General features: G+C 40.1%; 1 protein-coding gene across 24 annotated transcripts in view; it reads left to right on the top strand.

Annotated features, from left to right (window-relative positions):
- The window catches only part of LOC137504538 (neurexin-1), a 2,090,050-nt gene that overhangs the window by 993,322 nt on the left and 1,077,877 nt on the right, over positions 1–18,851 (top strand). For 16 of the 24 annotated variants that reach the window (XM_068233096.1, XM_068233090.1, XM_068233119.1 and 13 more), the window contains 2 exons: positions 1,420–1,623; positions 7,178–7,204. In XM_068233096.1, the coding sequence (XP_068089197.1) occupies positions 1,420–1,623; positions 7,178–7,204 (231 nt within the window). The remainder of the gene's footprint in view (positions 1–1,419; positions 1,624–7,177; positions 7,205–18,851) is intronic. The other 8 variants (XM_068233108.1, XM_068233107.1, XM_068233118.1 and 5 more) reach the window with 1 other exon arrangement.

Below are 18,851 nucleotides of genomic sequence, written 5' to 3'. Positions count from 1 at the left end.
ATAAAGTACAGAAACAGGAGACAGATGCAGAATCTTGAGACTAGCCGAGTTCAGCAACAGAGTATCAGAATGACAAAGGTACAAAATCTGAGATCAGAAGAATGGTCAGGAAAGCAGAAGATATTAACAAATAATCAACAATTCCTAGACTAAGGTGTGAGTTCCTTGATCATCAACACCTTGGAAACTGGTCTAGATAAATAACACAAATAATCAACAATTCCTAGACTAAGGTGTGAGCTCCTTGATCATCAACACCTAAGAAACTGGTCTAAAGTAACACAGATACTGACAGGGTCTGAGTGCTACCACGTAGTGATCGTAACGCCAGACACCAGAGGAATGACCAGCACCCAGTATATATACACCAGCGCTCACCTGCGCCTCCCCTAAGTGCTGGACCAATGAGAACTGAAAGAATTGTCCGCTGACCGGCCTGGTCAGCTGACACCCCTCTGGCTGTCATAAATGCTCTGTCTCTCCGCGCGCGCACGCGTCCTTCTGAACCAGTGTGGACTATCAGTCCCAGCCGCACCTGACATGTGTTGTAATGCCTCTGCTGTTTTGGATGCGGAATCCGCCGCACCGCTGTCCGAGCGAGCGGCGTTTTCTACCGCATTCAGCAGTACTGAGAGAGATAGGCCTATGCGTGCAAACCGCCGCGACGGACGCGGAATCCGCCGCCCTGTCCTCTGGGCATGTGGCGGTTTCTCCGCATTCTGTCAGGCCAGTGAATGCAGGTCCCTGCGCGCAAGCTGCCATGTTGAACGCGGAATCAGCCGCCTTACTCTGAGTACTTGCGGCGGCTTTTCCGCGTTTTCTCATAGTAACTTATTTAATAATGTAAACTATAACTATCAGGGCTGACAAACAAACATAGATCCTCTACTCCGTCCTATCTAAAGTACAAGGCAGAATAAAGGTGGTTAGGTGATGCTGTTGATGCAGCGGTCTATACAGGTGAGTGGAAGATCACAAGAAGAAAACGCTTCATCTCTGCTAGTCCTGGGAGGCTCTTGTGGGGGCTACAGTCAGATAGGGTAAGCTGCAAAAAAACCCCTATAAACTCACCATCTAGGAGGAGTAAGATAATGTGATAAATATATTGTACATATAAAGTGGCTGTGTTTAAAAAAAGTTAAGCAACATGTTTCTCCTCCTCCTACACATAATGGGGCTTTGTCAGGGGAAAGTGACTGTGCATGTGAGTACATCAATCAGAAGGATAGCTTAACACACAGAGAAGCTGGACTCTCTGTGTGTTATGCTATTACTCTGATTAAGTACAAAATGCATGCCAGTTAAGGATGGAGTTGAAATGTTATCAAGCAAGAGTTGAAAGTTTTGTTTAAAGAAGAGGCCATCGACAATTATGCCAGAACAATTCTGAAGACTATAACTTTTTCATATGTTTTTCAGAGGCAACAATTCTGAGCTACGATGGAAGCATGTTTATGAAAATACAGCTACCTGTTGTTATGCACACAGAGGCAGAAGACGTGTCATTGCGTTTCCGCTCTCAGCGGGCATATGGCATTTTGATGGCCACCACTTCACGAGATTCTGCCGATACTTTACGTCTGGAGCTGGATGTTGGACGGGTCAAACTTACGGTTAACTTAGGTAACATTTACCCAAACAAAACAAATGTGTCTGTCCTCACAATCCTACATTTTTACTCTTGCTTGCTTTTTACTTATTTTTATATTACTTTCCATTGGTTATACTTGTTATTTTTTTTTCTTTCTCTTTCTTTTCTTCTGCTTGCTTATATAATATTAACAGTAAAAAAAAAAAGAGAAAACAAAATGGATATATTTACAGTGCCGTGTTAATAGATCAAATATGATCCATTAATATTAATATTTTGATTAACAATCTACTGTATGGGTTCATACTAAAGAGGATCTATGACAGAAATATTGATTTTTACTTTACGTTTTCTCTTTTTTTAACAATCACTTAAAAAATACAGAGAAAAACCCCAAACAAAAATATCATGTTTTGCCTTTTTTTAATCTTTATTTTTGTTATTGTGATTGCATTATTTATGTCTTCTTTCAAATGTGAACACAAGCCTTCAAAGACCCAGGTCTGCGGCCCTTAGCATACAGTCCGGAGAACATACTGCACACAAATACTTCCACAGAAAAATGCTGGGATGGCTTAGAAAAATAATAATAGTATAAAAGATGGGGGAACAGAGTATAAAGTTGCATGTACATGCATTATGTAACCACCAATGTGTTTTTTATTTTATTTAATTAATATTATTATAAATTATTAAAGTGTACCCGAGGCGACATGTGACATGATGAGATAAACATGTGTTACTAAACATATTAATAACCAGGCTGTTTTCTTGCTTTATTTTACTGCCTGAAAGAGTTAATTTGTAGGCATGGAAGTAACACCTTATGTCTTGTCAGTAGGTTGTCAGGAATATAGTAAACATCACTGATAAGCAAATTACAGCCATAAAAGTTTTCCTGGCACAATACATTTTTCTACATATTTCTGAGAGCAGAGGGAGAGAATATGGTCAATATAGTTAATGTATTTTTATTTAGGGACACTTAATAAACTGCTACTGAGCAAAAACAACAAAACATTCAATCTACTTTCTAAATGTTTAAATATAAAATAATAACAATAACAATAATATTTATATAGCGATTTTCTCCCTGGGGACTCAAAGCGCTGTGACCCTGCATTATGTAGTCTCAAAGGCTAGGGAAAAGAGATGAGTTTTTAGTCTTTTTTTAAAGCTGTCCAGAGAGGGAGCCTCTCGTACTGATTGTGGAAGTGAGTTCCATAGAGTAGGGGCTGCGTAGGAAAACGCCCGAGCACCAAATGTTACGTGTATCCTGGGAATAACCAGCTTCATCTTGTTGGCAGAGCGGAGGGTGCGTGGAGGGGCATAAAGTTCCAATAGATCCGCTATGTATTTGGGTCCCATGTGGTGTAGAGCATTGAATGTCAGCAGGCAGATCTTACAATTGATTCTCCATTTTACTGGCAACCAGTGAAGAGTTTGCAGTACTGGGGTGATGTGTGAGCTGCGGGGGGCATTGGCTAGGAGTCTGGCTGCAGCATTCTGTACTAGCTGTAAGGGCCGCAGAACCTTTTCTGTAGATCCGATGAACAGGGCGTTGCAGTAGTCTAGGCGGGAGGATACAAATGCATGAACCAGGGCAGGTAGGTCTTCAGCTGGGATAAGGTGTTTGATTTTCGCTATATTTCTTAGATGGAAGAAGGAAGACTTGACGACAGCTGATATCTGCTGTTTGAGTTTTAGATTTCCATCCAGGATCACCCCAAGGTTTCGCACAGAGTCTTTATACTGTACAGTATCTCCCCCAATTGCTAGTTTGAGGTGGTGAGCGTTTTGAACTTTATCCATCATGTGTGGACCACCTACCACCAACACCTCTGTTTTGTCAGAGTTCAGCCTCAGCCAGCTGGTGTTCATCCAATTTTGTAAATCCACTAAGAGCTGCATCTCACATTGGGAAATAATATCCTGGGATGTCTAAAAAAGTCATTTTAAAACGTAGTAGGATAAATATAATTGTTTATCTCATCAGAATATTTTTACCTCGGGTTCATTTTAAGCCTAAGTCCAGGCCTGTAAAAAATAATTTACATACATTGAAAAGTCTCAGCTGTGTTGCAGGCCGCACAATTCAGTTGTAATAAACAAGCTATGTCTCTATGCTGGTGGATTATTGATCGGTCCTATAAACACAGTTACCACCCTGCTGTATATTCAAATGATACTATGTAGGAGGCAGCACTATACGTGTAGCCAACAACCAGCCCTTTGCATCTGCTTAAAGCTGAAAAAGGGGCACGGTTTTAAGCTGTTGCTTATTGTCAATTACAACACCGGTCTCTAAGAATTGCTGAGCTCTGGCTCATAAGGACCCACCCACAGATCTCCAGAATCTCTGTCCCTAGCACGATTTGCAATCTAACATGACACCACCGTAGTAAATGTTGTGGCCATTAATCACTGGTGTCATTACTCTGGAGGTTTGAGCTAGGTAATAGTGGAGATATTTCAAATACCTAATGAAAGAATTCTTTAGATTAAAGTAAAAAAGAAAAAAAATAACATGTTAAATTTTATTTTTGCCAGGAATTACATTGTTTTTATTTTTGTAGTTGCTCTTTTCTCTTTAGTATAGAAACCTGGGTTGTTGACAAAAAAAATACTTTTTTTCTTTTTACATATAAAATAAATGATGAGTTGTGATACATTCATATCTAAATGGAATCTCTAGTGAAAAGTCCATTGTATTGCAATATTCACTGCATGTTCTGACACGCTTAAAAATACATGATCTATAATATATATATAAATTTCAGACACTGCTTTGCTTCCCTCTAGTGGCTCAAATGCAGAATCTCTTGAAACTGCTGGGGGATCCATCACGGCAATGAATTCTGTGGCAAGATGTGTGCATGTTTTGATCCTGGACTGTTTGCCACCACTTTTCTGATGCGGTTGACAACACATGACAAATGCTGCTTCATGAGAAATAAATATGGGCGTTAAAACATATGTTCTCCTTAAAGGCATTAAAAAATAGTCTGATAAACATTTTGAAGGATCATTTTACTATGCCAAGCCTAAATATGATTTTATAACATTATTATTATTATTATTATTATTATTATTATTATTATTATTATTATTTAGATTCTTTATTTAAATTCGGATTTTCAGAGAAAAAAGAATATTTGTTTTTGTACTTTTATTTAAACAAGGATTAAGCAACATTACTTTGGTTTTTCAAGCGTACAAGATCAAAGCATTTCAGAATTTAAATCCTAAAATATTTCATACTGTTGTATACAAATCATTTTAATTTAATTTATATTACAGTAGTTTCTTGTGGCAGGCCAGGCTGCGCATTTTTAAATTTTAGAAATTTTGGAAACACAGATTTTTCACAATGTAACCAAATTCCTACTAACTATAATGGAAACTAATATGATACTGACCCGAATTACACATAATAGTCCTGACTGGTGGATCTGGGTTACTTGTTTTACACTTGTTTATGAAGGCCTAGCAATATACAGGTAAAACTGAAAGTCAAACTACAGGGAGAATTTAATACTTGTAATACTTGTAATGTTTTGACATCACAAGTCTGAACCACAGGTCAAATCTCAGGGAAGCCAGTTTATCAGGACAAGTGAAAAATAAAGTGGAACAAAAGTGGAGCTGTATTTTATAGTAACAAATAAACTATCATTTTGTTTTTAAAAACATAAGAGGATACTTTTTATTGCTTGCTGCAAAGTAAGTTAAAGCTGTGAGTGCTGTAAGTTAATTAATAAACCTCAGTGAATTTCTGTAGCAAATCAAATTCTAGTAACATTTTGCAGCACACTAAACTTTTTGGAATATTTTTTTTTTTTAAATTCCAAACTTCAAAGAACTCTGTTGAGTATATAGTTTGCTCACATAAGAGTATTGAAGTATATAGATATTACGAGCTTTTTTGGTGCACCGTATGTAAAAATGTATTTCCTCATAACTCATGAATAAAAGAGAGACCACTTGGAAATTATCTATTTAACATGTACAAGAATTAATTTATTCATGGACAATATGAAGGCCTTGCAAACATTTAGCCATATTCAAGGCACAATAATAAATCATCTGTATCGGTTGAAAAATAAATATGGTTAAGCTACGGAAGATATTACCATAAAAACAGGTGTGACAAATTCCATACATTTTTTTGTTTTACATGGATTTGGAATCCTACTTTACATAGAAGGGCATCCACAGCTATAACAACTGGGTATAGCATGGTGATAGCTTGGTAATACTTTGATCCATCCAGAAAGGATTTTTTTTCCTTTGTGACTTTTCTTTCATCTGGCTCAAGGTGCAGAGTGACTCGAGAGGCTGAGCTTGATGGACATGTCTTTTTTTAACCTAGATAACTTTTTAACCTAGATATCTTTGTATTTTAGTAATCCATATAAACTGGCATCACTTAGGTTGGTAGCAGAAAAAAGGGTGACGCAATAAATATCGTTAACAACATTAGAACATTACAGTTTTTGAACTATGTTATCGTTTTAGAAGCAGCAACGTCATAGTTTATGTCATATTTTGTTTGTATGTACAGATTTTACGTTATCAAACATTTTATTGTTTGTTTGTGTAAATGGGTGTTTCTGCAGAGGGAGTAGTTAGGGTTAGGCAACACCTGGGCGGCAGTTAGTTTTAGGCACCACCGGAGGGTGGTGGTTAGGGTTAGGCACCACCAGGGCAGTTGTTAGTTTTAGGTATTATCAGGGGAGGGTTCTGTGTGAGAGTAGGGTTGGGTTAAGCTGTATTGTTGAATTACGTAACAATTTTTAACGGTAATATCTTTTAGTTATTATTTCTTATCTGTTTTTACAACGGTATTTATAGTTAACCAAGTTTGACAACAATATTTATCGTCATCAGATTTTGTTATCCACCAGCGCCATTTCATAATCCAGCCGGGCCCTTTTTTTCATGGCGCCCTTTTTTCATGCACACCTTAGGTTATTTTAAATTAGCTCATGTAATTCAAACAAAATAGCTAGCCTGGCATACTGCACAATATAAATAAAATGAGAACCTACTGTAATACAAAAAAAAAATCTGGAAAAAAAAATAATGTAGTAGATAATGTGTTATCCTGGTTGGGAAAAATATCTCAAAAACATCTCAACTTGCATTGTCTATTTTAAACCTTTGAGGAAGAACATAGCTTTCCATCTGTTTTTACAGCAGTCTATGGTGGCTGATCTATTTTTAGGCTAGCTCTGTACCCCATTGTGACGGAACAAACCACATTCAATGTCTCTGTAAATGTTCTTGCATATATGGGACAATGTTGCTGCCTGGCTAGATCGCTTACCTTTGACTTTGACGGAGCTTACCTGAATTTAATTCCATGAGGCACTGTTTGAAATGGCCATTTTTTAATTTTCTATTCACTGAAATATATGAAGACAGTTTTATGTCTGTGAGCAGTCCTAGAAAATAGTCTGTATACACATTGGCCAGATGTGCATGTGTCTGTCCCCAGAAGGGTGGACTGTCATTTTATTGGATGTCTGCAGCTTTTACCTTGAAGGATAAATATTCATTTCTCATCTATTCTTCCCTATCTAGACTGTATCAGGATTAACTGTAATTCCAGTAAGTGCCTATTCAACATTTTAATATTTTGTTTATTTGTATGCATCTGTTTATATTAACCTTGACAGGAATAAGTCATTTTAAAATTGATGATTGTTATTGTGTCTTCTTTGTTGTTTAAATATTCAGTTTTAGCCGTCCATCATCTTAACCATGTTCAGAGAAAATATGGGCCTAATTTACTAAGGCTTTTCTGAGACAGATATCATAGGAGGGACCAGCTAACTTGCATTTCACCAACACATGTTCTGCACCTCTTTGCAGAGTATAACTCTTGTGACTTAAAGGAGCACGATCAATACCCAAGTGTTATAAAATGACAATGTACAAATTATGTCTAAGTAGCTGTGTTAACATTTTCCTATTTTTCATTTTAAATATCAGAGGCAAAAGCTTTAATTAACTGTGTGTAGGGTTTAGCTCTATTGGGACAAATCATTCGCACAGGGGTGTCTGTTTCAATGCACAGCCAGTATTGTTTTTTGCATATCAGACTACAGAGTATTTTTCCCTGAAAACCAAACAATATATGAAAAGCTGTGCTGTCACAGACAATTAAAACAAGTTACATTTCCTCTGCTCTCTGCAGACTGCTCAGAAATATGCAGCTTCTTCTGAGAGCTCTCTGACACACAGTTACACACAGAGATAACTACACTGTGAGGGAAACTCCCCTCCCCTCATTAACTCTCCCGTCAGAAATGAGCAGACAGTGCCTTCAGTTCAGAGTGAAAGGAATTTGTTACAGTAAACAAAAGAGATAAGCAAATGAAATGTATACATCATTATTTACCAGCACTTCAGCAACTCTCTGAAACTCAGGTTAAAAAACACATGTTAATCGATAGTATCCCTTTAAGGTGCACACACATCCAATTTTGATTTCCCAGACCAATATTACCAACTCCATGTAGTATGAGAGCCAACAGACATTGAATGATATGAACAGATTGCTTGCTTACTACATAAAAGCGGTAAAAGTGACCAATCATTGGCCTGTGAAAACTGAACACATGTACCAGGCTGAAGTGGCCCCCATAGGGCCTAATTATCAAAAGTCCCTACCACAGAGTGGAGGCAGTTTTGTGAGAAGCTAGTTAAACCACCACTGTGTTTTTATGTTTTTGGAGTGCTGTGAGAAATCAGACTAGAGGTCTAAAAGAGCCCCCCCCTTCCCCCAACTCCTAAAAAAACAAGATAAAAACGAAGAAAATAAATGGGAAAACATACAAACTCTATAATAACACTATCCTTCAAGCACTATCAAATGTTCTTGTGAGCTGATGATGCTGGTTAATCATCTCTCGGTTCATTGAATGGCAATTCCTGAATACGATTACACCACACTGATGAGGATTACCATGCTGTACTCTGCATATGGGACTGTTTTTTAATAGATTCGGGCAGTTCTTGATTTGAAAAACTATTTTGTGACCGGTGTGTGCCATGACAGCGGTTGTTTAACCTTTCAGCAGCTCTCATGATGGTCTGACACACCTCAGATTATAGTTTCAAACTCAAACTAGTAAATGGAACTTTCTTTAAAGGACACCCGACGTGAGAGAGATAGAGAGACTTATTTTAATCAATGCACATTGCCTGGCTGTCCTGCTGATCTTCTGCCTCTAATGCTTTTAGTCATAGACATGAACAAGCATGCAGATCAGATATTTGTCTTCAGTTTAACTGCATTTGCTGCATGCTCGCTTCAGGTGTGTGATTCAGACACTACTGTTGTATCAAAGATCAGCAGGGCTGCCAGGCATTTGGTATTGTTTAAAATTAAACAGCCTCTCTATTATTCTCACTTCAGGTAACCGTAAAATATAACCAGGTATGGTTACTTATGATATACAGTTATCTTCAATGATCTACTAATCAGAAATGCCTTAGTGAATTAATCCCTATATGTTAATAATCAGTGGCGTAGCTAAGGAGCTGTGGGCCCTAATGCAAGTTTTACAATGGGGCCCCCAAGCACTCTATAAATATCAATTGATACGGCGCACCAAAACCTGCCAATGGCAACTACAGTTTCAGAGGTGCAAGAACAGGATGGGGAACAGTTTGTTAATGATTACCACTATTCAAAGCATTTATAGAAGTGATTATTATGTGCACAGGACCAATAGAGAGCTAATACAGTAGTTGAGGGAGTGCCCTCCGGGGCCCCTCTGGCCCAAGGGCCCCGATGCGGTCGCAACCTCTGCAACCCCTATTGCTACGCCCCTGTTAATAATATTTATAATGTCTTGAAAAGGCTAAAATGGGAAAAAAATAGCAAAATTCAGATTCTCTCTATGAGAAAGCAACATATATTTAAGACAATAAGCCACGCAAAAGAGCACCAGCTACAATCCTGACACTCTCTTCAGAGCACTTTGAAGGTCTTCCAACCTGGAACTCAAAAGCTACCACCTTTTGTACTGATTTACGGGTATAGGGCATGTTCCGTTCAGCTTCCATTTGACAAAAATATGAAAGATAATAATATATTTTTGTTTTTTTATACATCGTGAGGAAGGCGGGAGGGGGCACTAAGACACTTAATGATGGAGTCTTGAGTCCATTTATGAGACCACAATACCCACAATTATCTCATTCCTCGATAACACTACATTTTAAGCTAATCTGTATTCTCATACGGTGGGTCTTTACAAGTAAATATAATATAGATTTGATTGAGCACCATTATGATGATAAACATGCTGATTGGCCAAGAAGCTCCAACCTTGACATAAGAACGACTATGAAAGGTTTATTAACCCTTAAAGGCCCACCTCTTAAATATATCAAGGTGCTGGTTAGTATAAAATGGCAGTACCTGTGGAGGGTAAATGAAGGGCTGTGCTGAGGTCTGATTGTAGTGATCCAAATCTGGAACCTTCTAGTGATTCATAGTAACCAATGATTTCTTTAAAATAAAAAGACTTTTCCCAGACAGGACTGCTTAAAATGGGATCCATCAATTTCAGAGACAGAAGAAAAAACTCATTTTTAATAGTCGTTTGCAGCACTGAAAGTAGTCAGGATTATTCTTCTTGAATGCTCAAAATGTGGTGCTTTTAAATGCTAAAGCTGTCTGGATTTCCACCCAATGTTCCAAAATGATTGATCCCTTTCAGAACGGCATTCATTCAGAAATAATCTATGTCTACAACACACAACTCATTGATTTTTAGTAGATTAAATCATCAAATCTACCAAAAATGAATCAAACTGCAGCATTGAACTGTTCACTTCAATCAGGGCTGGACTTCCCATAAGGCACTGTAGGGAAGTGGAGGGGAAGGGAAGTGGAGCAGAGATTGGGGACAATCTGAATCGGGAGTGCAGCAGCGCCTCATTTGACTCCACCATTGGACACTACTACTGCCTGTACCATACTGTGCATTGGAGGGAGATGATTGGAGTGGAGCCATAATTGTCTCCACGGTTTCTCTATCAGAGAACTGCACCTCCCTTACAGCAATTTCCACAACTACATGCACAGTGTCACATGGTACAGGCACTCGTGGTGACAAATGAAAAAGACAAAAGACACCGGGCACCGGAGGAGGCCAGAATGAATTCTGTGGTGAGCCTTCAACTCACCACAGGCACGGTGTGAGGACACTGGCCTGGGGTCCATCAGCTCTGTTGGTCAGCAGGAAATTAAATGTAGTTACATCTGTGCACCTGATCAAGCCTGTGAAACCAACATTTTCCAGCATGCCAAATCAAACCTTTCAGACGATTTTAGCTGATCGATCTTTCAATTGATTTTCAGCTGAAATTGGTTGAAAGGTTTGGGGTATGTTTGTATGCTGGGGTATCATAGGCGTAGCTATGGGCCCTTGTGCAAGTTTTACATTGTGCCCCCCAAGCGCTCTATACGTAACACTTGATACGGCGCACCAAAACCTGCCAAGGACAGCTACTGTGTCAGAGGTGTAAGAAGGAGATGGGGAACAGTTTGTTAATGCTTCCTACTATTCAAAGCATCTATAGAAGTGATGAATACCTTCAGAGGACCAATACAGAGCTAATACTTTGGTTGAGGAGGAGCCCCATTGGGCCCTTGTGGCCCAAGGGCCCTGATGCATTCGCTACCTCTGCAACCCCTATTGCTACGCCACTGTGGGGTATTGTTTCTCCTTTGATTCAATAAAATTATTGAATTGAAAGAAAAATCCAGAAAAATCAAGTAATGTAAGTAAGGGCACCCTTAAACCACTGACGGAGCTACTGAAAGGGATGCTTAGCTGGGGTTTCTTTCTCTATGGATGCCCTATGCCCAGATGTTGCCACATTACCAGTGAGGCAATAACAATTGGATTGTCTCTCACCACCTTGTCCACTCTAAACTAACAAAGACTCGGCCTGAGGTTTCTGCAGAATTCTGCCCAGCCTGTTTGAGATTGGGCAGAATTAGTAGCTTAAGAGACTCTATAGCTGTGCTCTCCCCGGCAATCAGTCCATTTCACTTCTCACAGATAAGGATCTTCAAACACTCCTCTGATCTCCAGTGGATGGTATTTAGGTGATGGTCGTAAATCATTCAATAGCAGCTCGCTGTGATTAAGAAATGAATTCTCTAAAAAAGCCTGATTTTTCTCTCCATTAACAGAACATGGTTATCATGATGACAATTTACACAAAAATAAATACAATTTTATTTAGCATTTTTGTTTACTTTTAATCTCCTAAAGCATAATGATTGTTACAATATTTTGTATTCAGTTGCTAGAAAATGTGGGGATGTGGACTATGATTTTCTTTTAGCTTGTTTAGCGCATGGTTAGACTAGGGCTGGCTAACCATGGTATGAAAATAAAACAAACACTGGTAAGTAGGTATTATCAAGATAAAGTAAAAACACTGATTACTGAATAGTATGGATTATTAATAGTATTGATGCTTAAAGCTGAAACCCAAACAAACCACTACTTTACCTTTGATATTTATTTTAATGTGTGCTATGAATGTAGTTAGATATAATGTTTAGATGATTACAGAGTACTCGGCTCAGCGAACTCTTGTATGCAATTCAATTTTGTATAATCCATTTGTAATTTCACGTAATTTTCATGCAATTTAGTGCCGGTTAATAGCGAAGCTGCCATACATATTGTAATTACCAAAATTGCTGCAAATGTTAAGGGGAATAGAGGCAACAAGTTAAGGTTGATTTTAAAATTGCAAAGGAAAAATGTTTTTTAAATTACAATTTAAAAACAATTTTTCCTTTCCATTTTTAAAATCGATTTTCTCAAAAGCTACAGGGTCTTTTTTGACTTGTTCCCATTCCCACTATTCTCCGCAGACGTAGCAATTTTGGTGATCATAGCATGTATGGAGGATCTGCTAATAACCACTTAGATAGGCGCAAAATAAAACAAAAATTACACAAAGATGTGAAATTACGTTTGCTGATTAAGTTTACAAACAAAATGAATTAACATTTTACGCAAAATGTCACATACAATTTTGCATTGTAATTATGAAGTATGGTTCAAAATTACAATTATGTGAAATGTATTCTGAATTCTAGTACTAAGACCCAACAGCCCCATGTTGATGATGTGTGATCCAACAAATCTGGCCTTGATCCTTTGAGAAAATGGCTGTTCATAGTGGAGGAAATTGAAACCATCCCCTGTGGCATATCAGATCACAGTGAAGACTGCAAAACAAAGTTAAAAGTAGCAGATAGACAAATGAAGGTATTTGTGACACCTGTAGTGTAGAATTTTAATAGCATATACAAGTAGTCCTGGATGTGTCCTCTCTACAAGTGCCCACATGCTACTGCAATTGCATAACCACACTCTCTTTAGTAATCTTTCCTATTATTGGATATTACTCAAGTAGGTATTTCACATTTTGTCAACCAATAGCAGACTTGCTGTCTTAATAACAGCTTTGCTGGATCATACAAGCATCCCATTGCTCTCCAGCCTAAATCAATCAGAGTTATTATCACCTTGTTAAAGATTGAAATATTTAATTGTTTTTGTGATTTGTGATCCTGGAGTTTAGCTTTAAAATAAACTGAGCGCCTGGGTGAAAAAATGATATCAAACAAACCCCTACCCCGAACCCCAAGAGAGGCTTGTAAATGGTTCAGACTTTTGGGGTTGCAACAAGCATTATATTGCCTGTCCCAGCCACAAATAAAGCAGACTCATGTGTCCACGAGGATGTTGTGTGGCCCTGGCCACAGCAATGCATGCCGGGAGATGTAGTTCATCAATGTGATCTCCTTGCCGGCAGATGTAATCACATTTATGGACTACATCTCCTGGCATGCATTGCGGTGGCTAGGATGGTGTAATATCAATACAGTCAGTCGAATCAAGATGGAGGACTTCATACAGAGGGAGGGGCAAGCGAGCAGCCCCCCAAAGGTAATTAAATGCTTGCTGCCCCCAAAAACCTATTATAATTATTATTATTAGCCCAGGTGCTCAGCTGGGGATGATATTTTTGGTGCTGAGATCACTTTAAGTAAAACAAAATGTCTCATTCCTAACAAATAATTCTAAATAGGTATGCTTTAAAAGGAATGTTAATAAAAATAATAAAATGACCACAATTATTACGTTGATTTCTTTGGCCAGATAGGCAGACATAAGAGAATCACTCCAGAAAACTGCTAGACAGCTTGCTTGGGTACTTGGTGTACTTTTGCCGGATGTTTCAAATGACATTTATCACGAGTGGCTTTTGGTGTCAGAGTAATTTTCTTTGAGGTTGTTGTGTGACCTTATTGCTCTTGAAGCAGCGGGTTCATGTCTCACATTCTTTAGTTTTCAACTTAGTTTATTTCGATTTTTTTCATTTTCTTGGAGTAAAAGTATAACCTTGATTTTGATTAGTTTTTGGATAAAACATTGTTTTATAATTAAGCAAGTGGCTTAAAGAGGAACTCCAATATAATGAAAATAAGCACATTTGTGTTTGCATTGCTGTAGTTTGAAAGCTGTAGTCCTGCTTTACATTTTTAAAGCAAATGATAATACATTTTTTATTAATTAGCAATGCAAAGTATTTTGAGCATCGCATGTCAGTACTTTTTCCTTCAATACTTATGTTTCGTGTACCTGGCCGGTTGCACCCTGCCCCTAACTGCCCCCCTGTTGAGATGACAGTACAGTTTTACTGGACAGAAGGCCGTGCAGACCCCTCCCTCGGTCTGATCATCACCCACACAAAAAGCACATAAAGTAGTCAAAGAGGAGGAAGGAGGAGACATCAGTGACTATCTCCCTGTGACCACAGATTACCTGACCTCACCCACCTACTCCATCTGCTGATAAATTAACTCTTTGTGGTCAGTACTTCAGCTACAGCAGGGTCTCATAGTGATAATTTGTTAAGCTGCAGTGCTGACCACAACAAAAGTGAATCTTTCAGCAGTTCATGGAGAAGTTTGAGAGTGTAAGCTGTTCACTAGTGAGGCTCTCTGGGTCATGTGACTTCTCCAAAGGGAATTTCATTGGAACCGCTGCATCAAAAATGAAAATCATGCAAGAAATGGCATGGTCCCATATTCACCTTTATTAACATTGAAAAATCTGGGAGAACTGGGGCTTTACATCTAACTGAATATACAGTTGCACATTTGCTCATCTATTATCTCTTATATTTTCCACAGATATAGATGGAACAATGCAGTGTGTTTGCACTTTTTGTGTAGAGATGACAATGAGAGTTAGTTCTGCTGATAGGAGAGAGCAGGAGGGGTAGAATAATGATGTCATCAGGATATGCAAATAAATTAGAAATGATCTGAAACTGTTTTTACATTAAACTTTCATCTTCTTCTGTTTTCTAATCCTCTCCCTTCGTCCTTCCCATCTGTCACTTCTTCTTTAGTCTAGAATTCTGTCCTCTTTTCTCTTCTCCTCTCCCTATCCCTGATCTCTCCACTCCCTATTCCAACTCTCTCCACTCCCTATCCCTACTCTCTCCACTCCCTATCCCAACTCTCTCCAATCCCTATCCCTATTCTCTCCGCTTCCTATCCCAACTCTCTCCACTCCCTATCCCTATGCTCTCTGTTCCCTATCCCTACTCTTTCCACTCCCTATCCCTATGCTCTCTGTTCCCTATCCCTACTCTCTCCACTCTGTATCCCTACTCTCTCTGCTACCTATCCTTACATTCTCAGCTCCCTATCCTTACACTCTCCGCTCCCTATCCCTACTATCACTGCTCCCTATCCCTACTCTCTCTGCTCCCTATCCTTATTCTCTCAGCTCCCTATCCTTACACTCTCCGCTCCCTATCCCTACTATCACTGCTCCCTATCCATACCATCTCTGCTCCCTATCCCTACTAACTCTGCTCCCTATCTCTACTAACTCTGCTCCCTATCTCTACCCTCTCTGCTTCCTATCCCTCCTCCTCTCTATACCCTATCCCTCCTCCTCTCTGCTACCTATCCCTTCTCCTCTCTGTACCCTATCCCTCCTCCTCTCTGCTCCCAATCCCTCCTCCTCTCAGTACCCTATCACTCCTCCTCTCTGCTCCCTATCCCTCCTCCTCTCAGTACCCTATCACTCCTCCTCTCTGTACCCTATCCCTTCTCCTCTCTGTACCCTATCCCTCCTCATTTCTGTACCCTATCCCTCCTCCTCTCTGCTCCCTATCCCTCCTCCTCTCAGTACCCTATCCCTCCTCCTCTCTGCTCCCTATCCCTTCTCCTCTCTGTACCCTATCACTCCTCCTCTCTGCTCCCTATCCCTCCTCCTCTCAGTACCCTATCCCTCCTCCTCTCAGTACCCTATCCCTCCTTCTCTCAGTACCCAATCCCTTCTCCTCTCTGTACCCTATCCCTCCTCCTCTCTGCTCCCAATCCCTCCTCCTCTCAGTACCCTATCCCTCCTTCTCTCAGTACCCAATCCCTTCTCCTCTCTGTACCCTATCCCTCCTCCTCTCTGCTCCCTATCCCTTCTCCTCTCCAAATCCAAATCCAAAAAAGCTTTATTGGCAGGACCAAATACATTTAGCATTGCCAAAGCAAAACAAAACAAAACATTAACATGGGGGGGGGGATTGTGGGAATAAGGGAAGGATAAAGGGGGTTGGGGTATATAGTCCATAGGTGTGGGGAGGATGTAAGGGACAGCATGGGGGACTGGGATATACAGTCCATAGGGGGGTATTGGGGGGGAATACAGTCCATGTGGTATCATGTTCCTCTCAGTTGGTGGCAAGCTGTGACATATCGGGCAGCTATCTCTGTACCCTATCCCTTCTCCTCTCTGTACCCTATCCCTCCTCCTCTCTGCTCCCTATCCCTCCTCCTCTCAGTACCCTATCACTCCTCCTCTCAGTACCCTATCCCTCCTCCTCTCTGCTCCCTATCCCTTCTCCTCTCTGTACCCTATCACTCCTCCTCTCTGTACCCTATCCCTCCTCCTCTCAGTACCCTATCACTCCTCCTCTCTGCTCCCTATCCCTCCTCCTCTCAGTACCCTATCACTCCTCCTCTCTGTACCCTATCCCTTCTCCTCTCTGTACCCTATCCCTCCTCATCTCTGTACCCTATCCCTCCTCCTCTCTGCTCCCTATCCCTCCTCCTCTCAGTACCCTATCCCTCCTCCTCTCTGCTCCCTGTCCCTTCTCCTCTCTGTACCCTATCACTCCTCCTCTCTGCTCCCTATCCCTCCTCCTCTCAGTACCCTATCCCTCCTCCTCTCTGCTCCCTATCCCTCCTCCTCTCAGTACCCTATCCCTCCTCCTCTCTGCTCCCTATCCCTTCTCCTCTCTGTACCCTATCCCTCCTCCTCTCTGCTCCCTATCCCTTCTCCTCTCTGTACCCTATCCCTTCTCCTCTCTGTACCTTATCCCTCCTCCTCTCTGCTCCCTATCCCTCCTCCTCTCAGTACCCTATCCCTCCTCCTCTCTGCTCCTTATCCCTCCTCCTCTCTGTACCCTATCCTTCCTCCTCTCTGCTCCCTAGCCCTCCTCCTCTCAGTACCCTATCACTCCTCCTCTCTGCTCCCTATCCCTTCTCCTCTCTGTACCCTATCCCTCCTCCTCTCTGCTCCCTATCCCTCCTCCTCTCAGTACCCTATCCCTCCTCCTCTCTGCTCCCTATCCCTCCTCCTCTCAGTACCCTATCCCTCCTCCTCTCTGCCCCCTATCCCTTCTCCTCTCTGTACCCTATCCCTTCTCCTCTCTGCCCCCTATCCCTCCTCCTCTCAGTACCCTATCCCTCCTCCTCTCTGCTCCCTATCCCTCCTCCTCTCAGTACCCTATCCCTCCTCCTCTCTGCTCCCTATCCCTTCTCCTCTCTGTACCCTATCCCTTCTCCTCTCTGTACCCTATCCCTTCTCCTCTCAGTACCCTATCACTCCTCCTCTCTGCTCCCTATATCTACTCTTCTCCCCTCCCTATCTCTACTCTCTCTGCTCCCTATCCTTACTTTATCTGCTCTTTTCTTGTACTCATTTTAGGTAACATTGCCAACAATGAAATATTATTTTTCTCTTTGTTCAGAACTAACCTATAAAAGCAACACTTATAACTTAGTAAATTCAAATTAACGTTAAGAATGATTATTGACTATTCCACACACCAGCTATACATAAATCAGTTTCTAAAGGTATTTGCTATTAATGTTCTTATGTCTAGTTATTACCTTTAATCATTGCCCGGTAAAGTTTTGCTACATCTTTGCAGCCCCCTTGATGCCCATAACGGGGCTTAAATGATTAATGGTGATTGGTGAGGCTTAGAAAGCGCTAATTGAAATTATTCTCCTTTAGGAACCTTAAAAAAGCTTAGTAAACCTTCTCCAGGCCGGATTATTGATCAGCCAGTGCGCTTTTTCTTTTCTTTATCCCCTATTTTCTCTTTAATTGGCACTCAATTCTCTTTGCAGTGTTACTTTTTTATTCCTCAGTAAAATGTTAAATACATCTTTCATGTTACAAATTGATTAGAACCCCACTCTTACCTGGTATAATTACCTCGTTATCATTGCCTCTCGGCTGGGCCCGGTCATATCACAGGTAAATACAGCTTTTATAATTGCAGCTTATGGCTGAGCACCGGACAATCAAGAGAAGCTCCTCGTGATTCGCTTCAAGTATTCCTAATGAAGGGATAATTGTTTTCATCTAAAAGCTTTTACTTTTATTGGAACAAAGGGAAAGTTATGATTCATATTTTATCCATCACAGGATTTTTCAAAATACTTTTATTTGGAAAAAATATATTTTTTTTCCCAATATAAACTAGATGTACTGTTCTCATTAAAGGATAAGTGTGCTGAGCTGAACTGTAACCTGCCTGTAAACTGTTTACTTTACACTTTGTTGCAGTTTTCTTCATATAAAACATGAAAAGATGAAAAAAAAAAAGCCTTTGTATTGCTATTTGCTAGTAATTGCTGGAAATATATGTGGCATTTAGAATTTTAGTTAACTTTGGTAGTTGTCCTTTAAGGATTGAATTTTCCAGAATCATGTGGCTTGGGAGGAAGGTGCAGCATTTACTTCAGAACAAAGTGCAATGAGAATGTAGAATATTTACAATGGCCACCACTGGCATCTTACTGTCCAAACTATGATGTGTGCACTGCAATGTATTTTTTATATACCTTTATAACAAAAAACATAAACCTGAACTGGTCCTAAGACTTTCAAATGCT

Source organism: Hyperolius riggenbachi, chromosome 4 (genome assembly GCF_040937935.1).
Source record: "Hyperolius riggenbachi isolate aHypRig1 chromosome 4, aHypRig1.pri, whole genome shotgun sequence".
Classification (NCBI taxonomy): domain Eukaryota; kingdom Metazoa; phylum Chordata; class Amphibia; order Anura; family Hyperoliidae; genus Hyperolius; species Hyperolius riggenbachi.
This window is presented reverse-complemented; position numbering and strand designations above follow the sequence as displayed.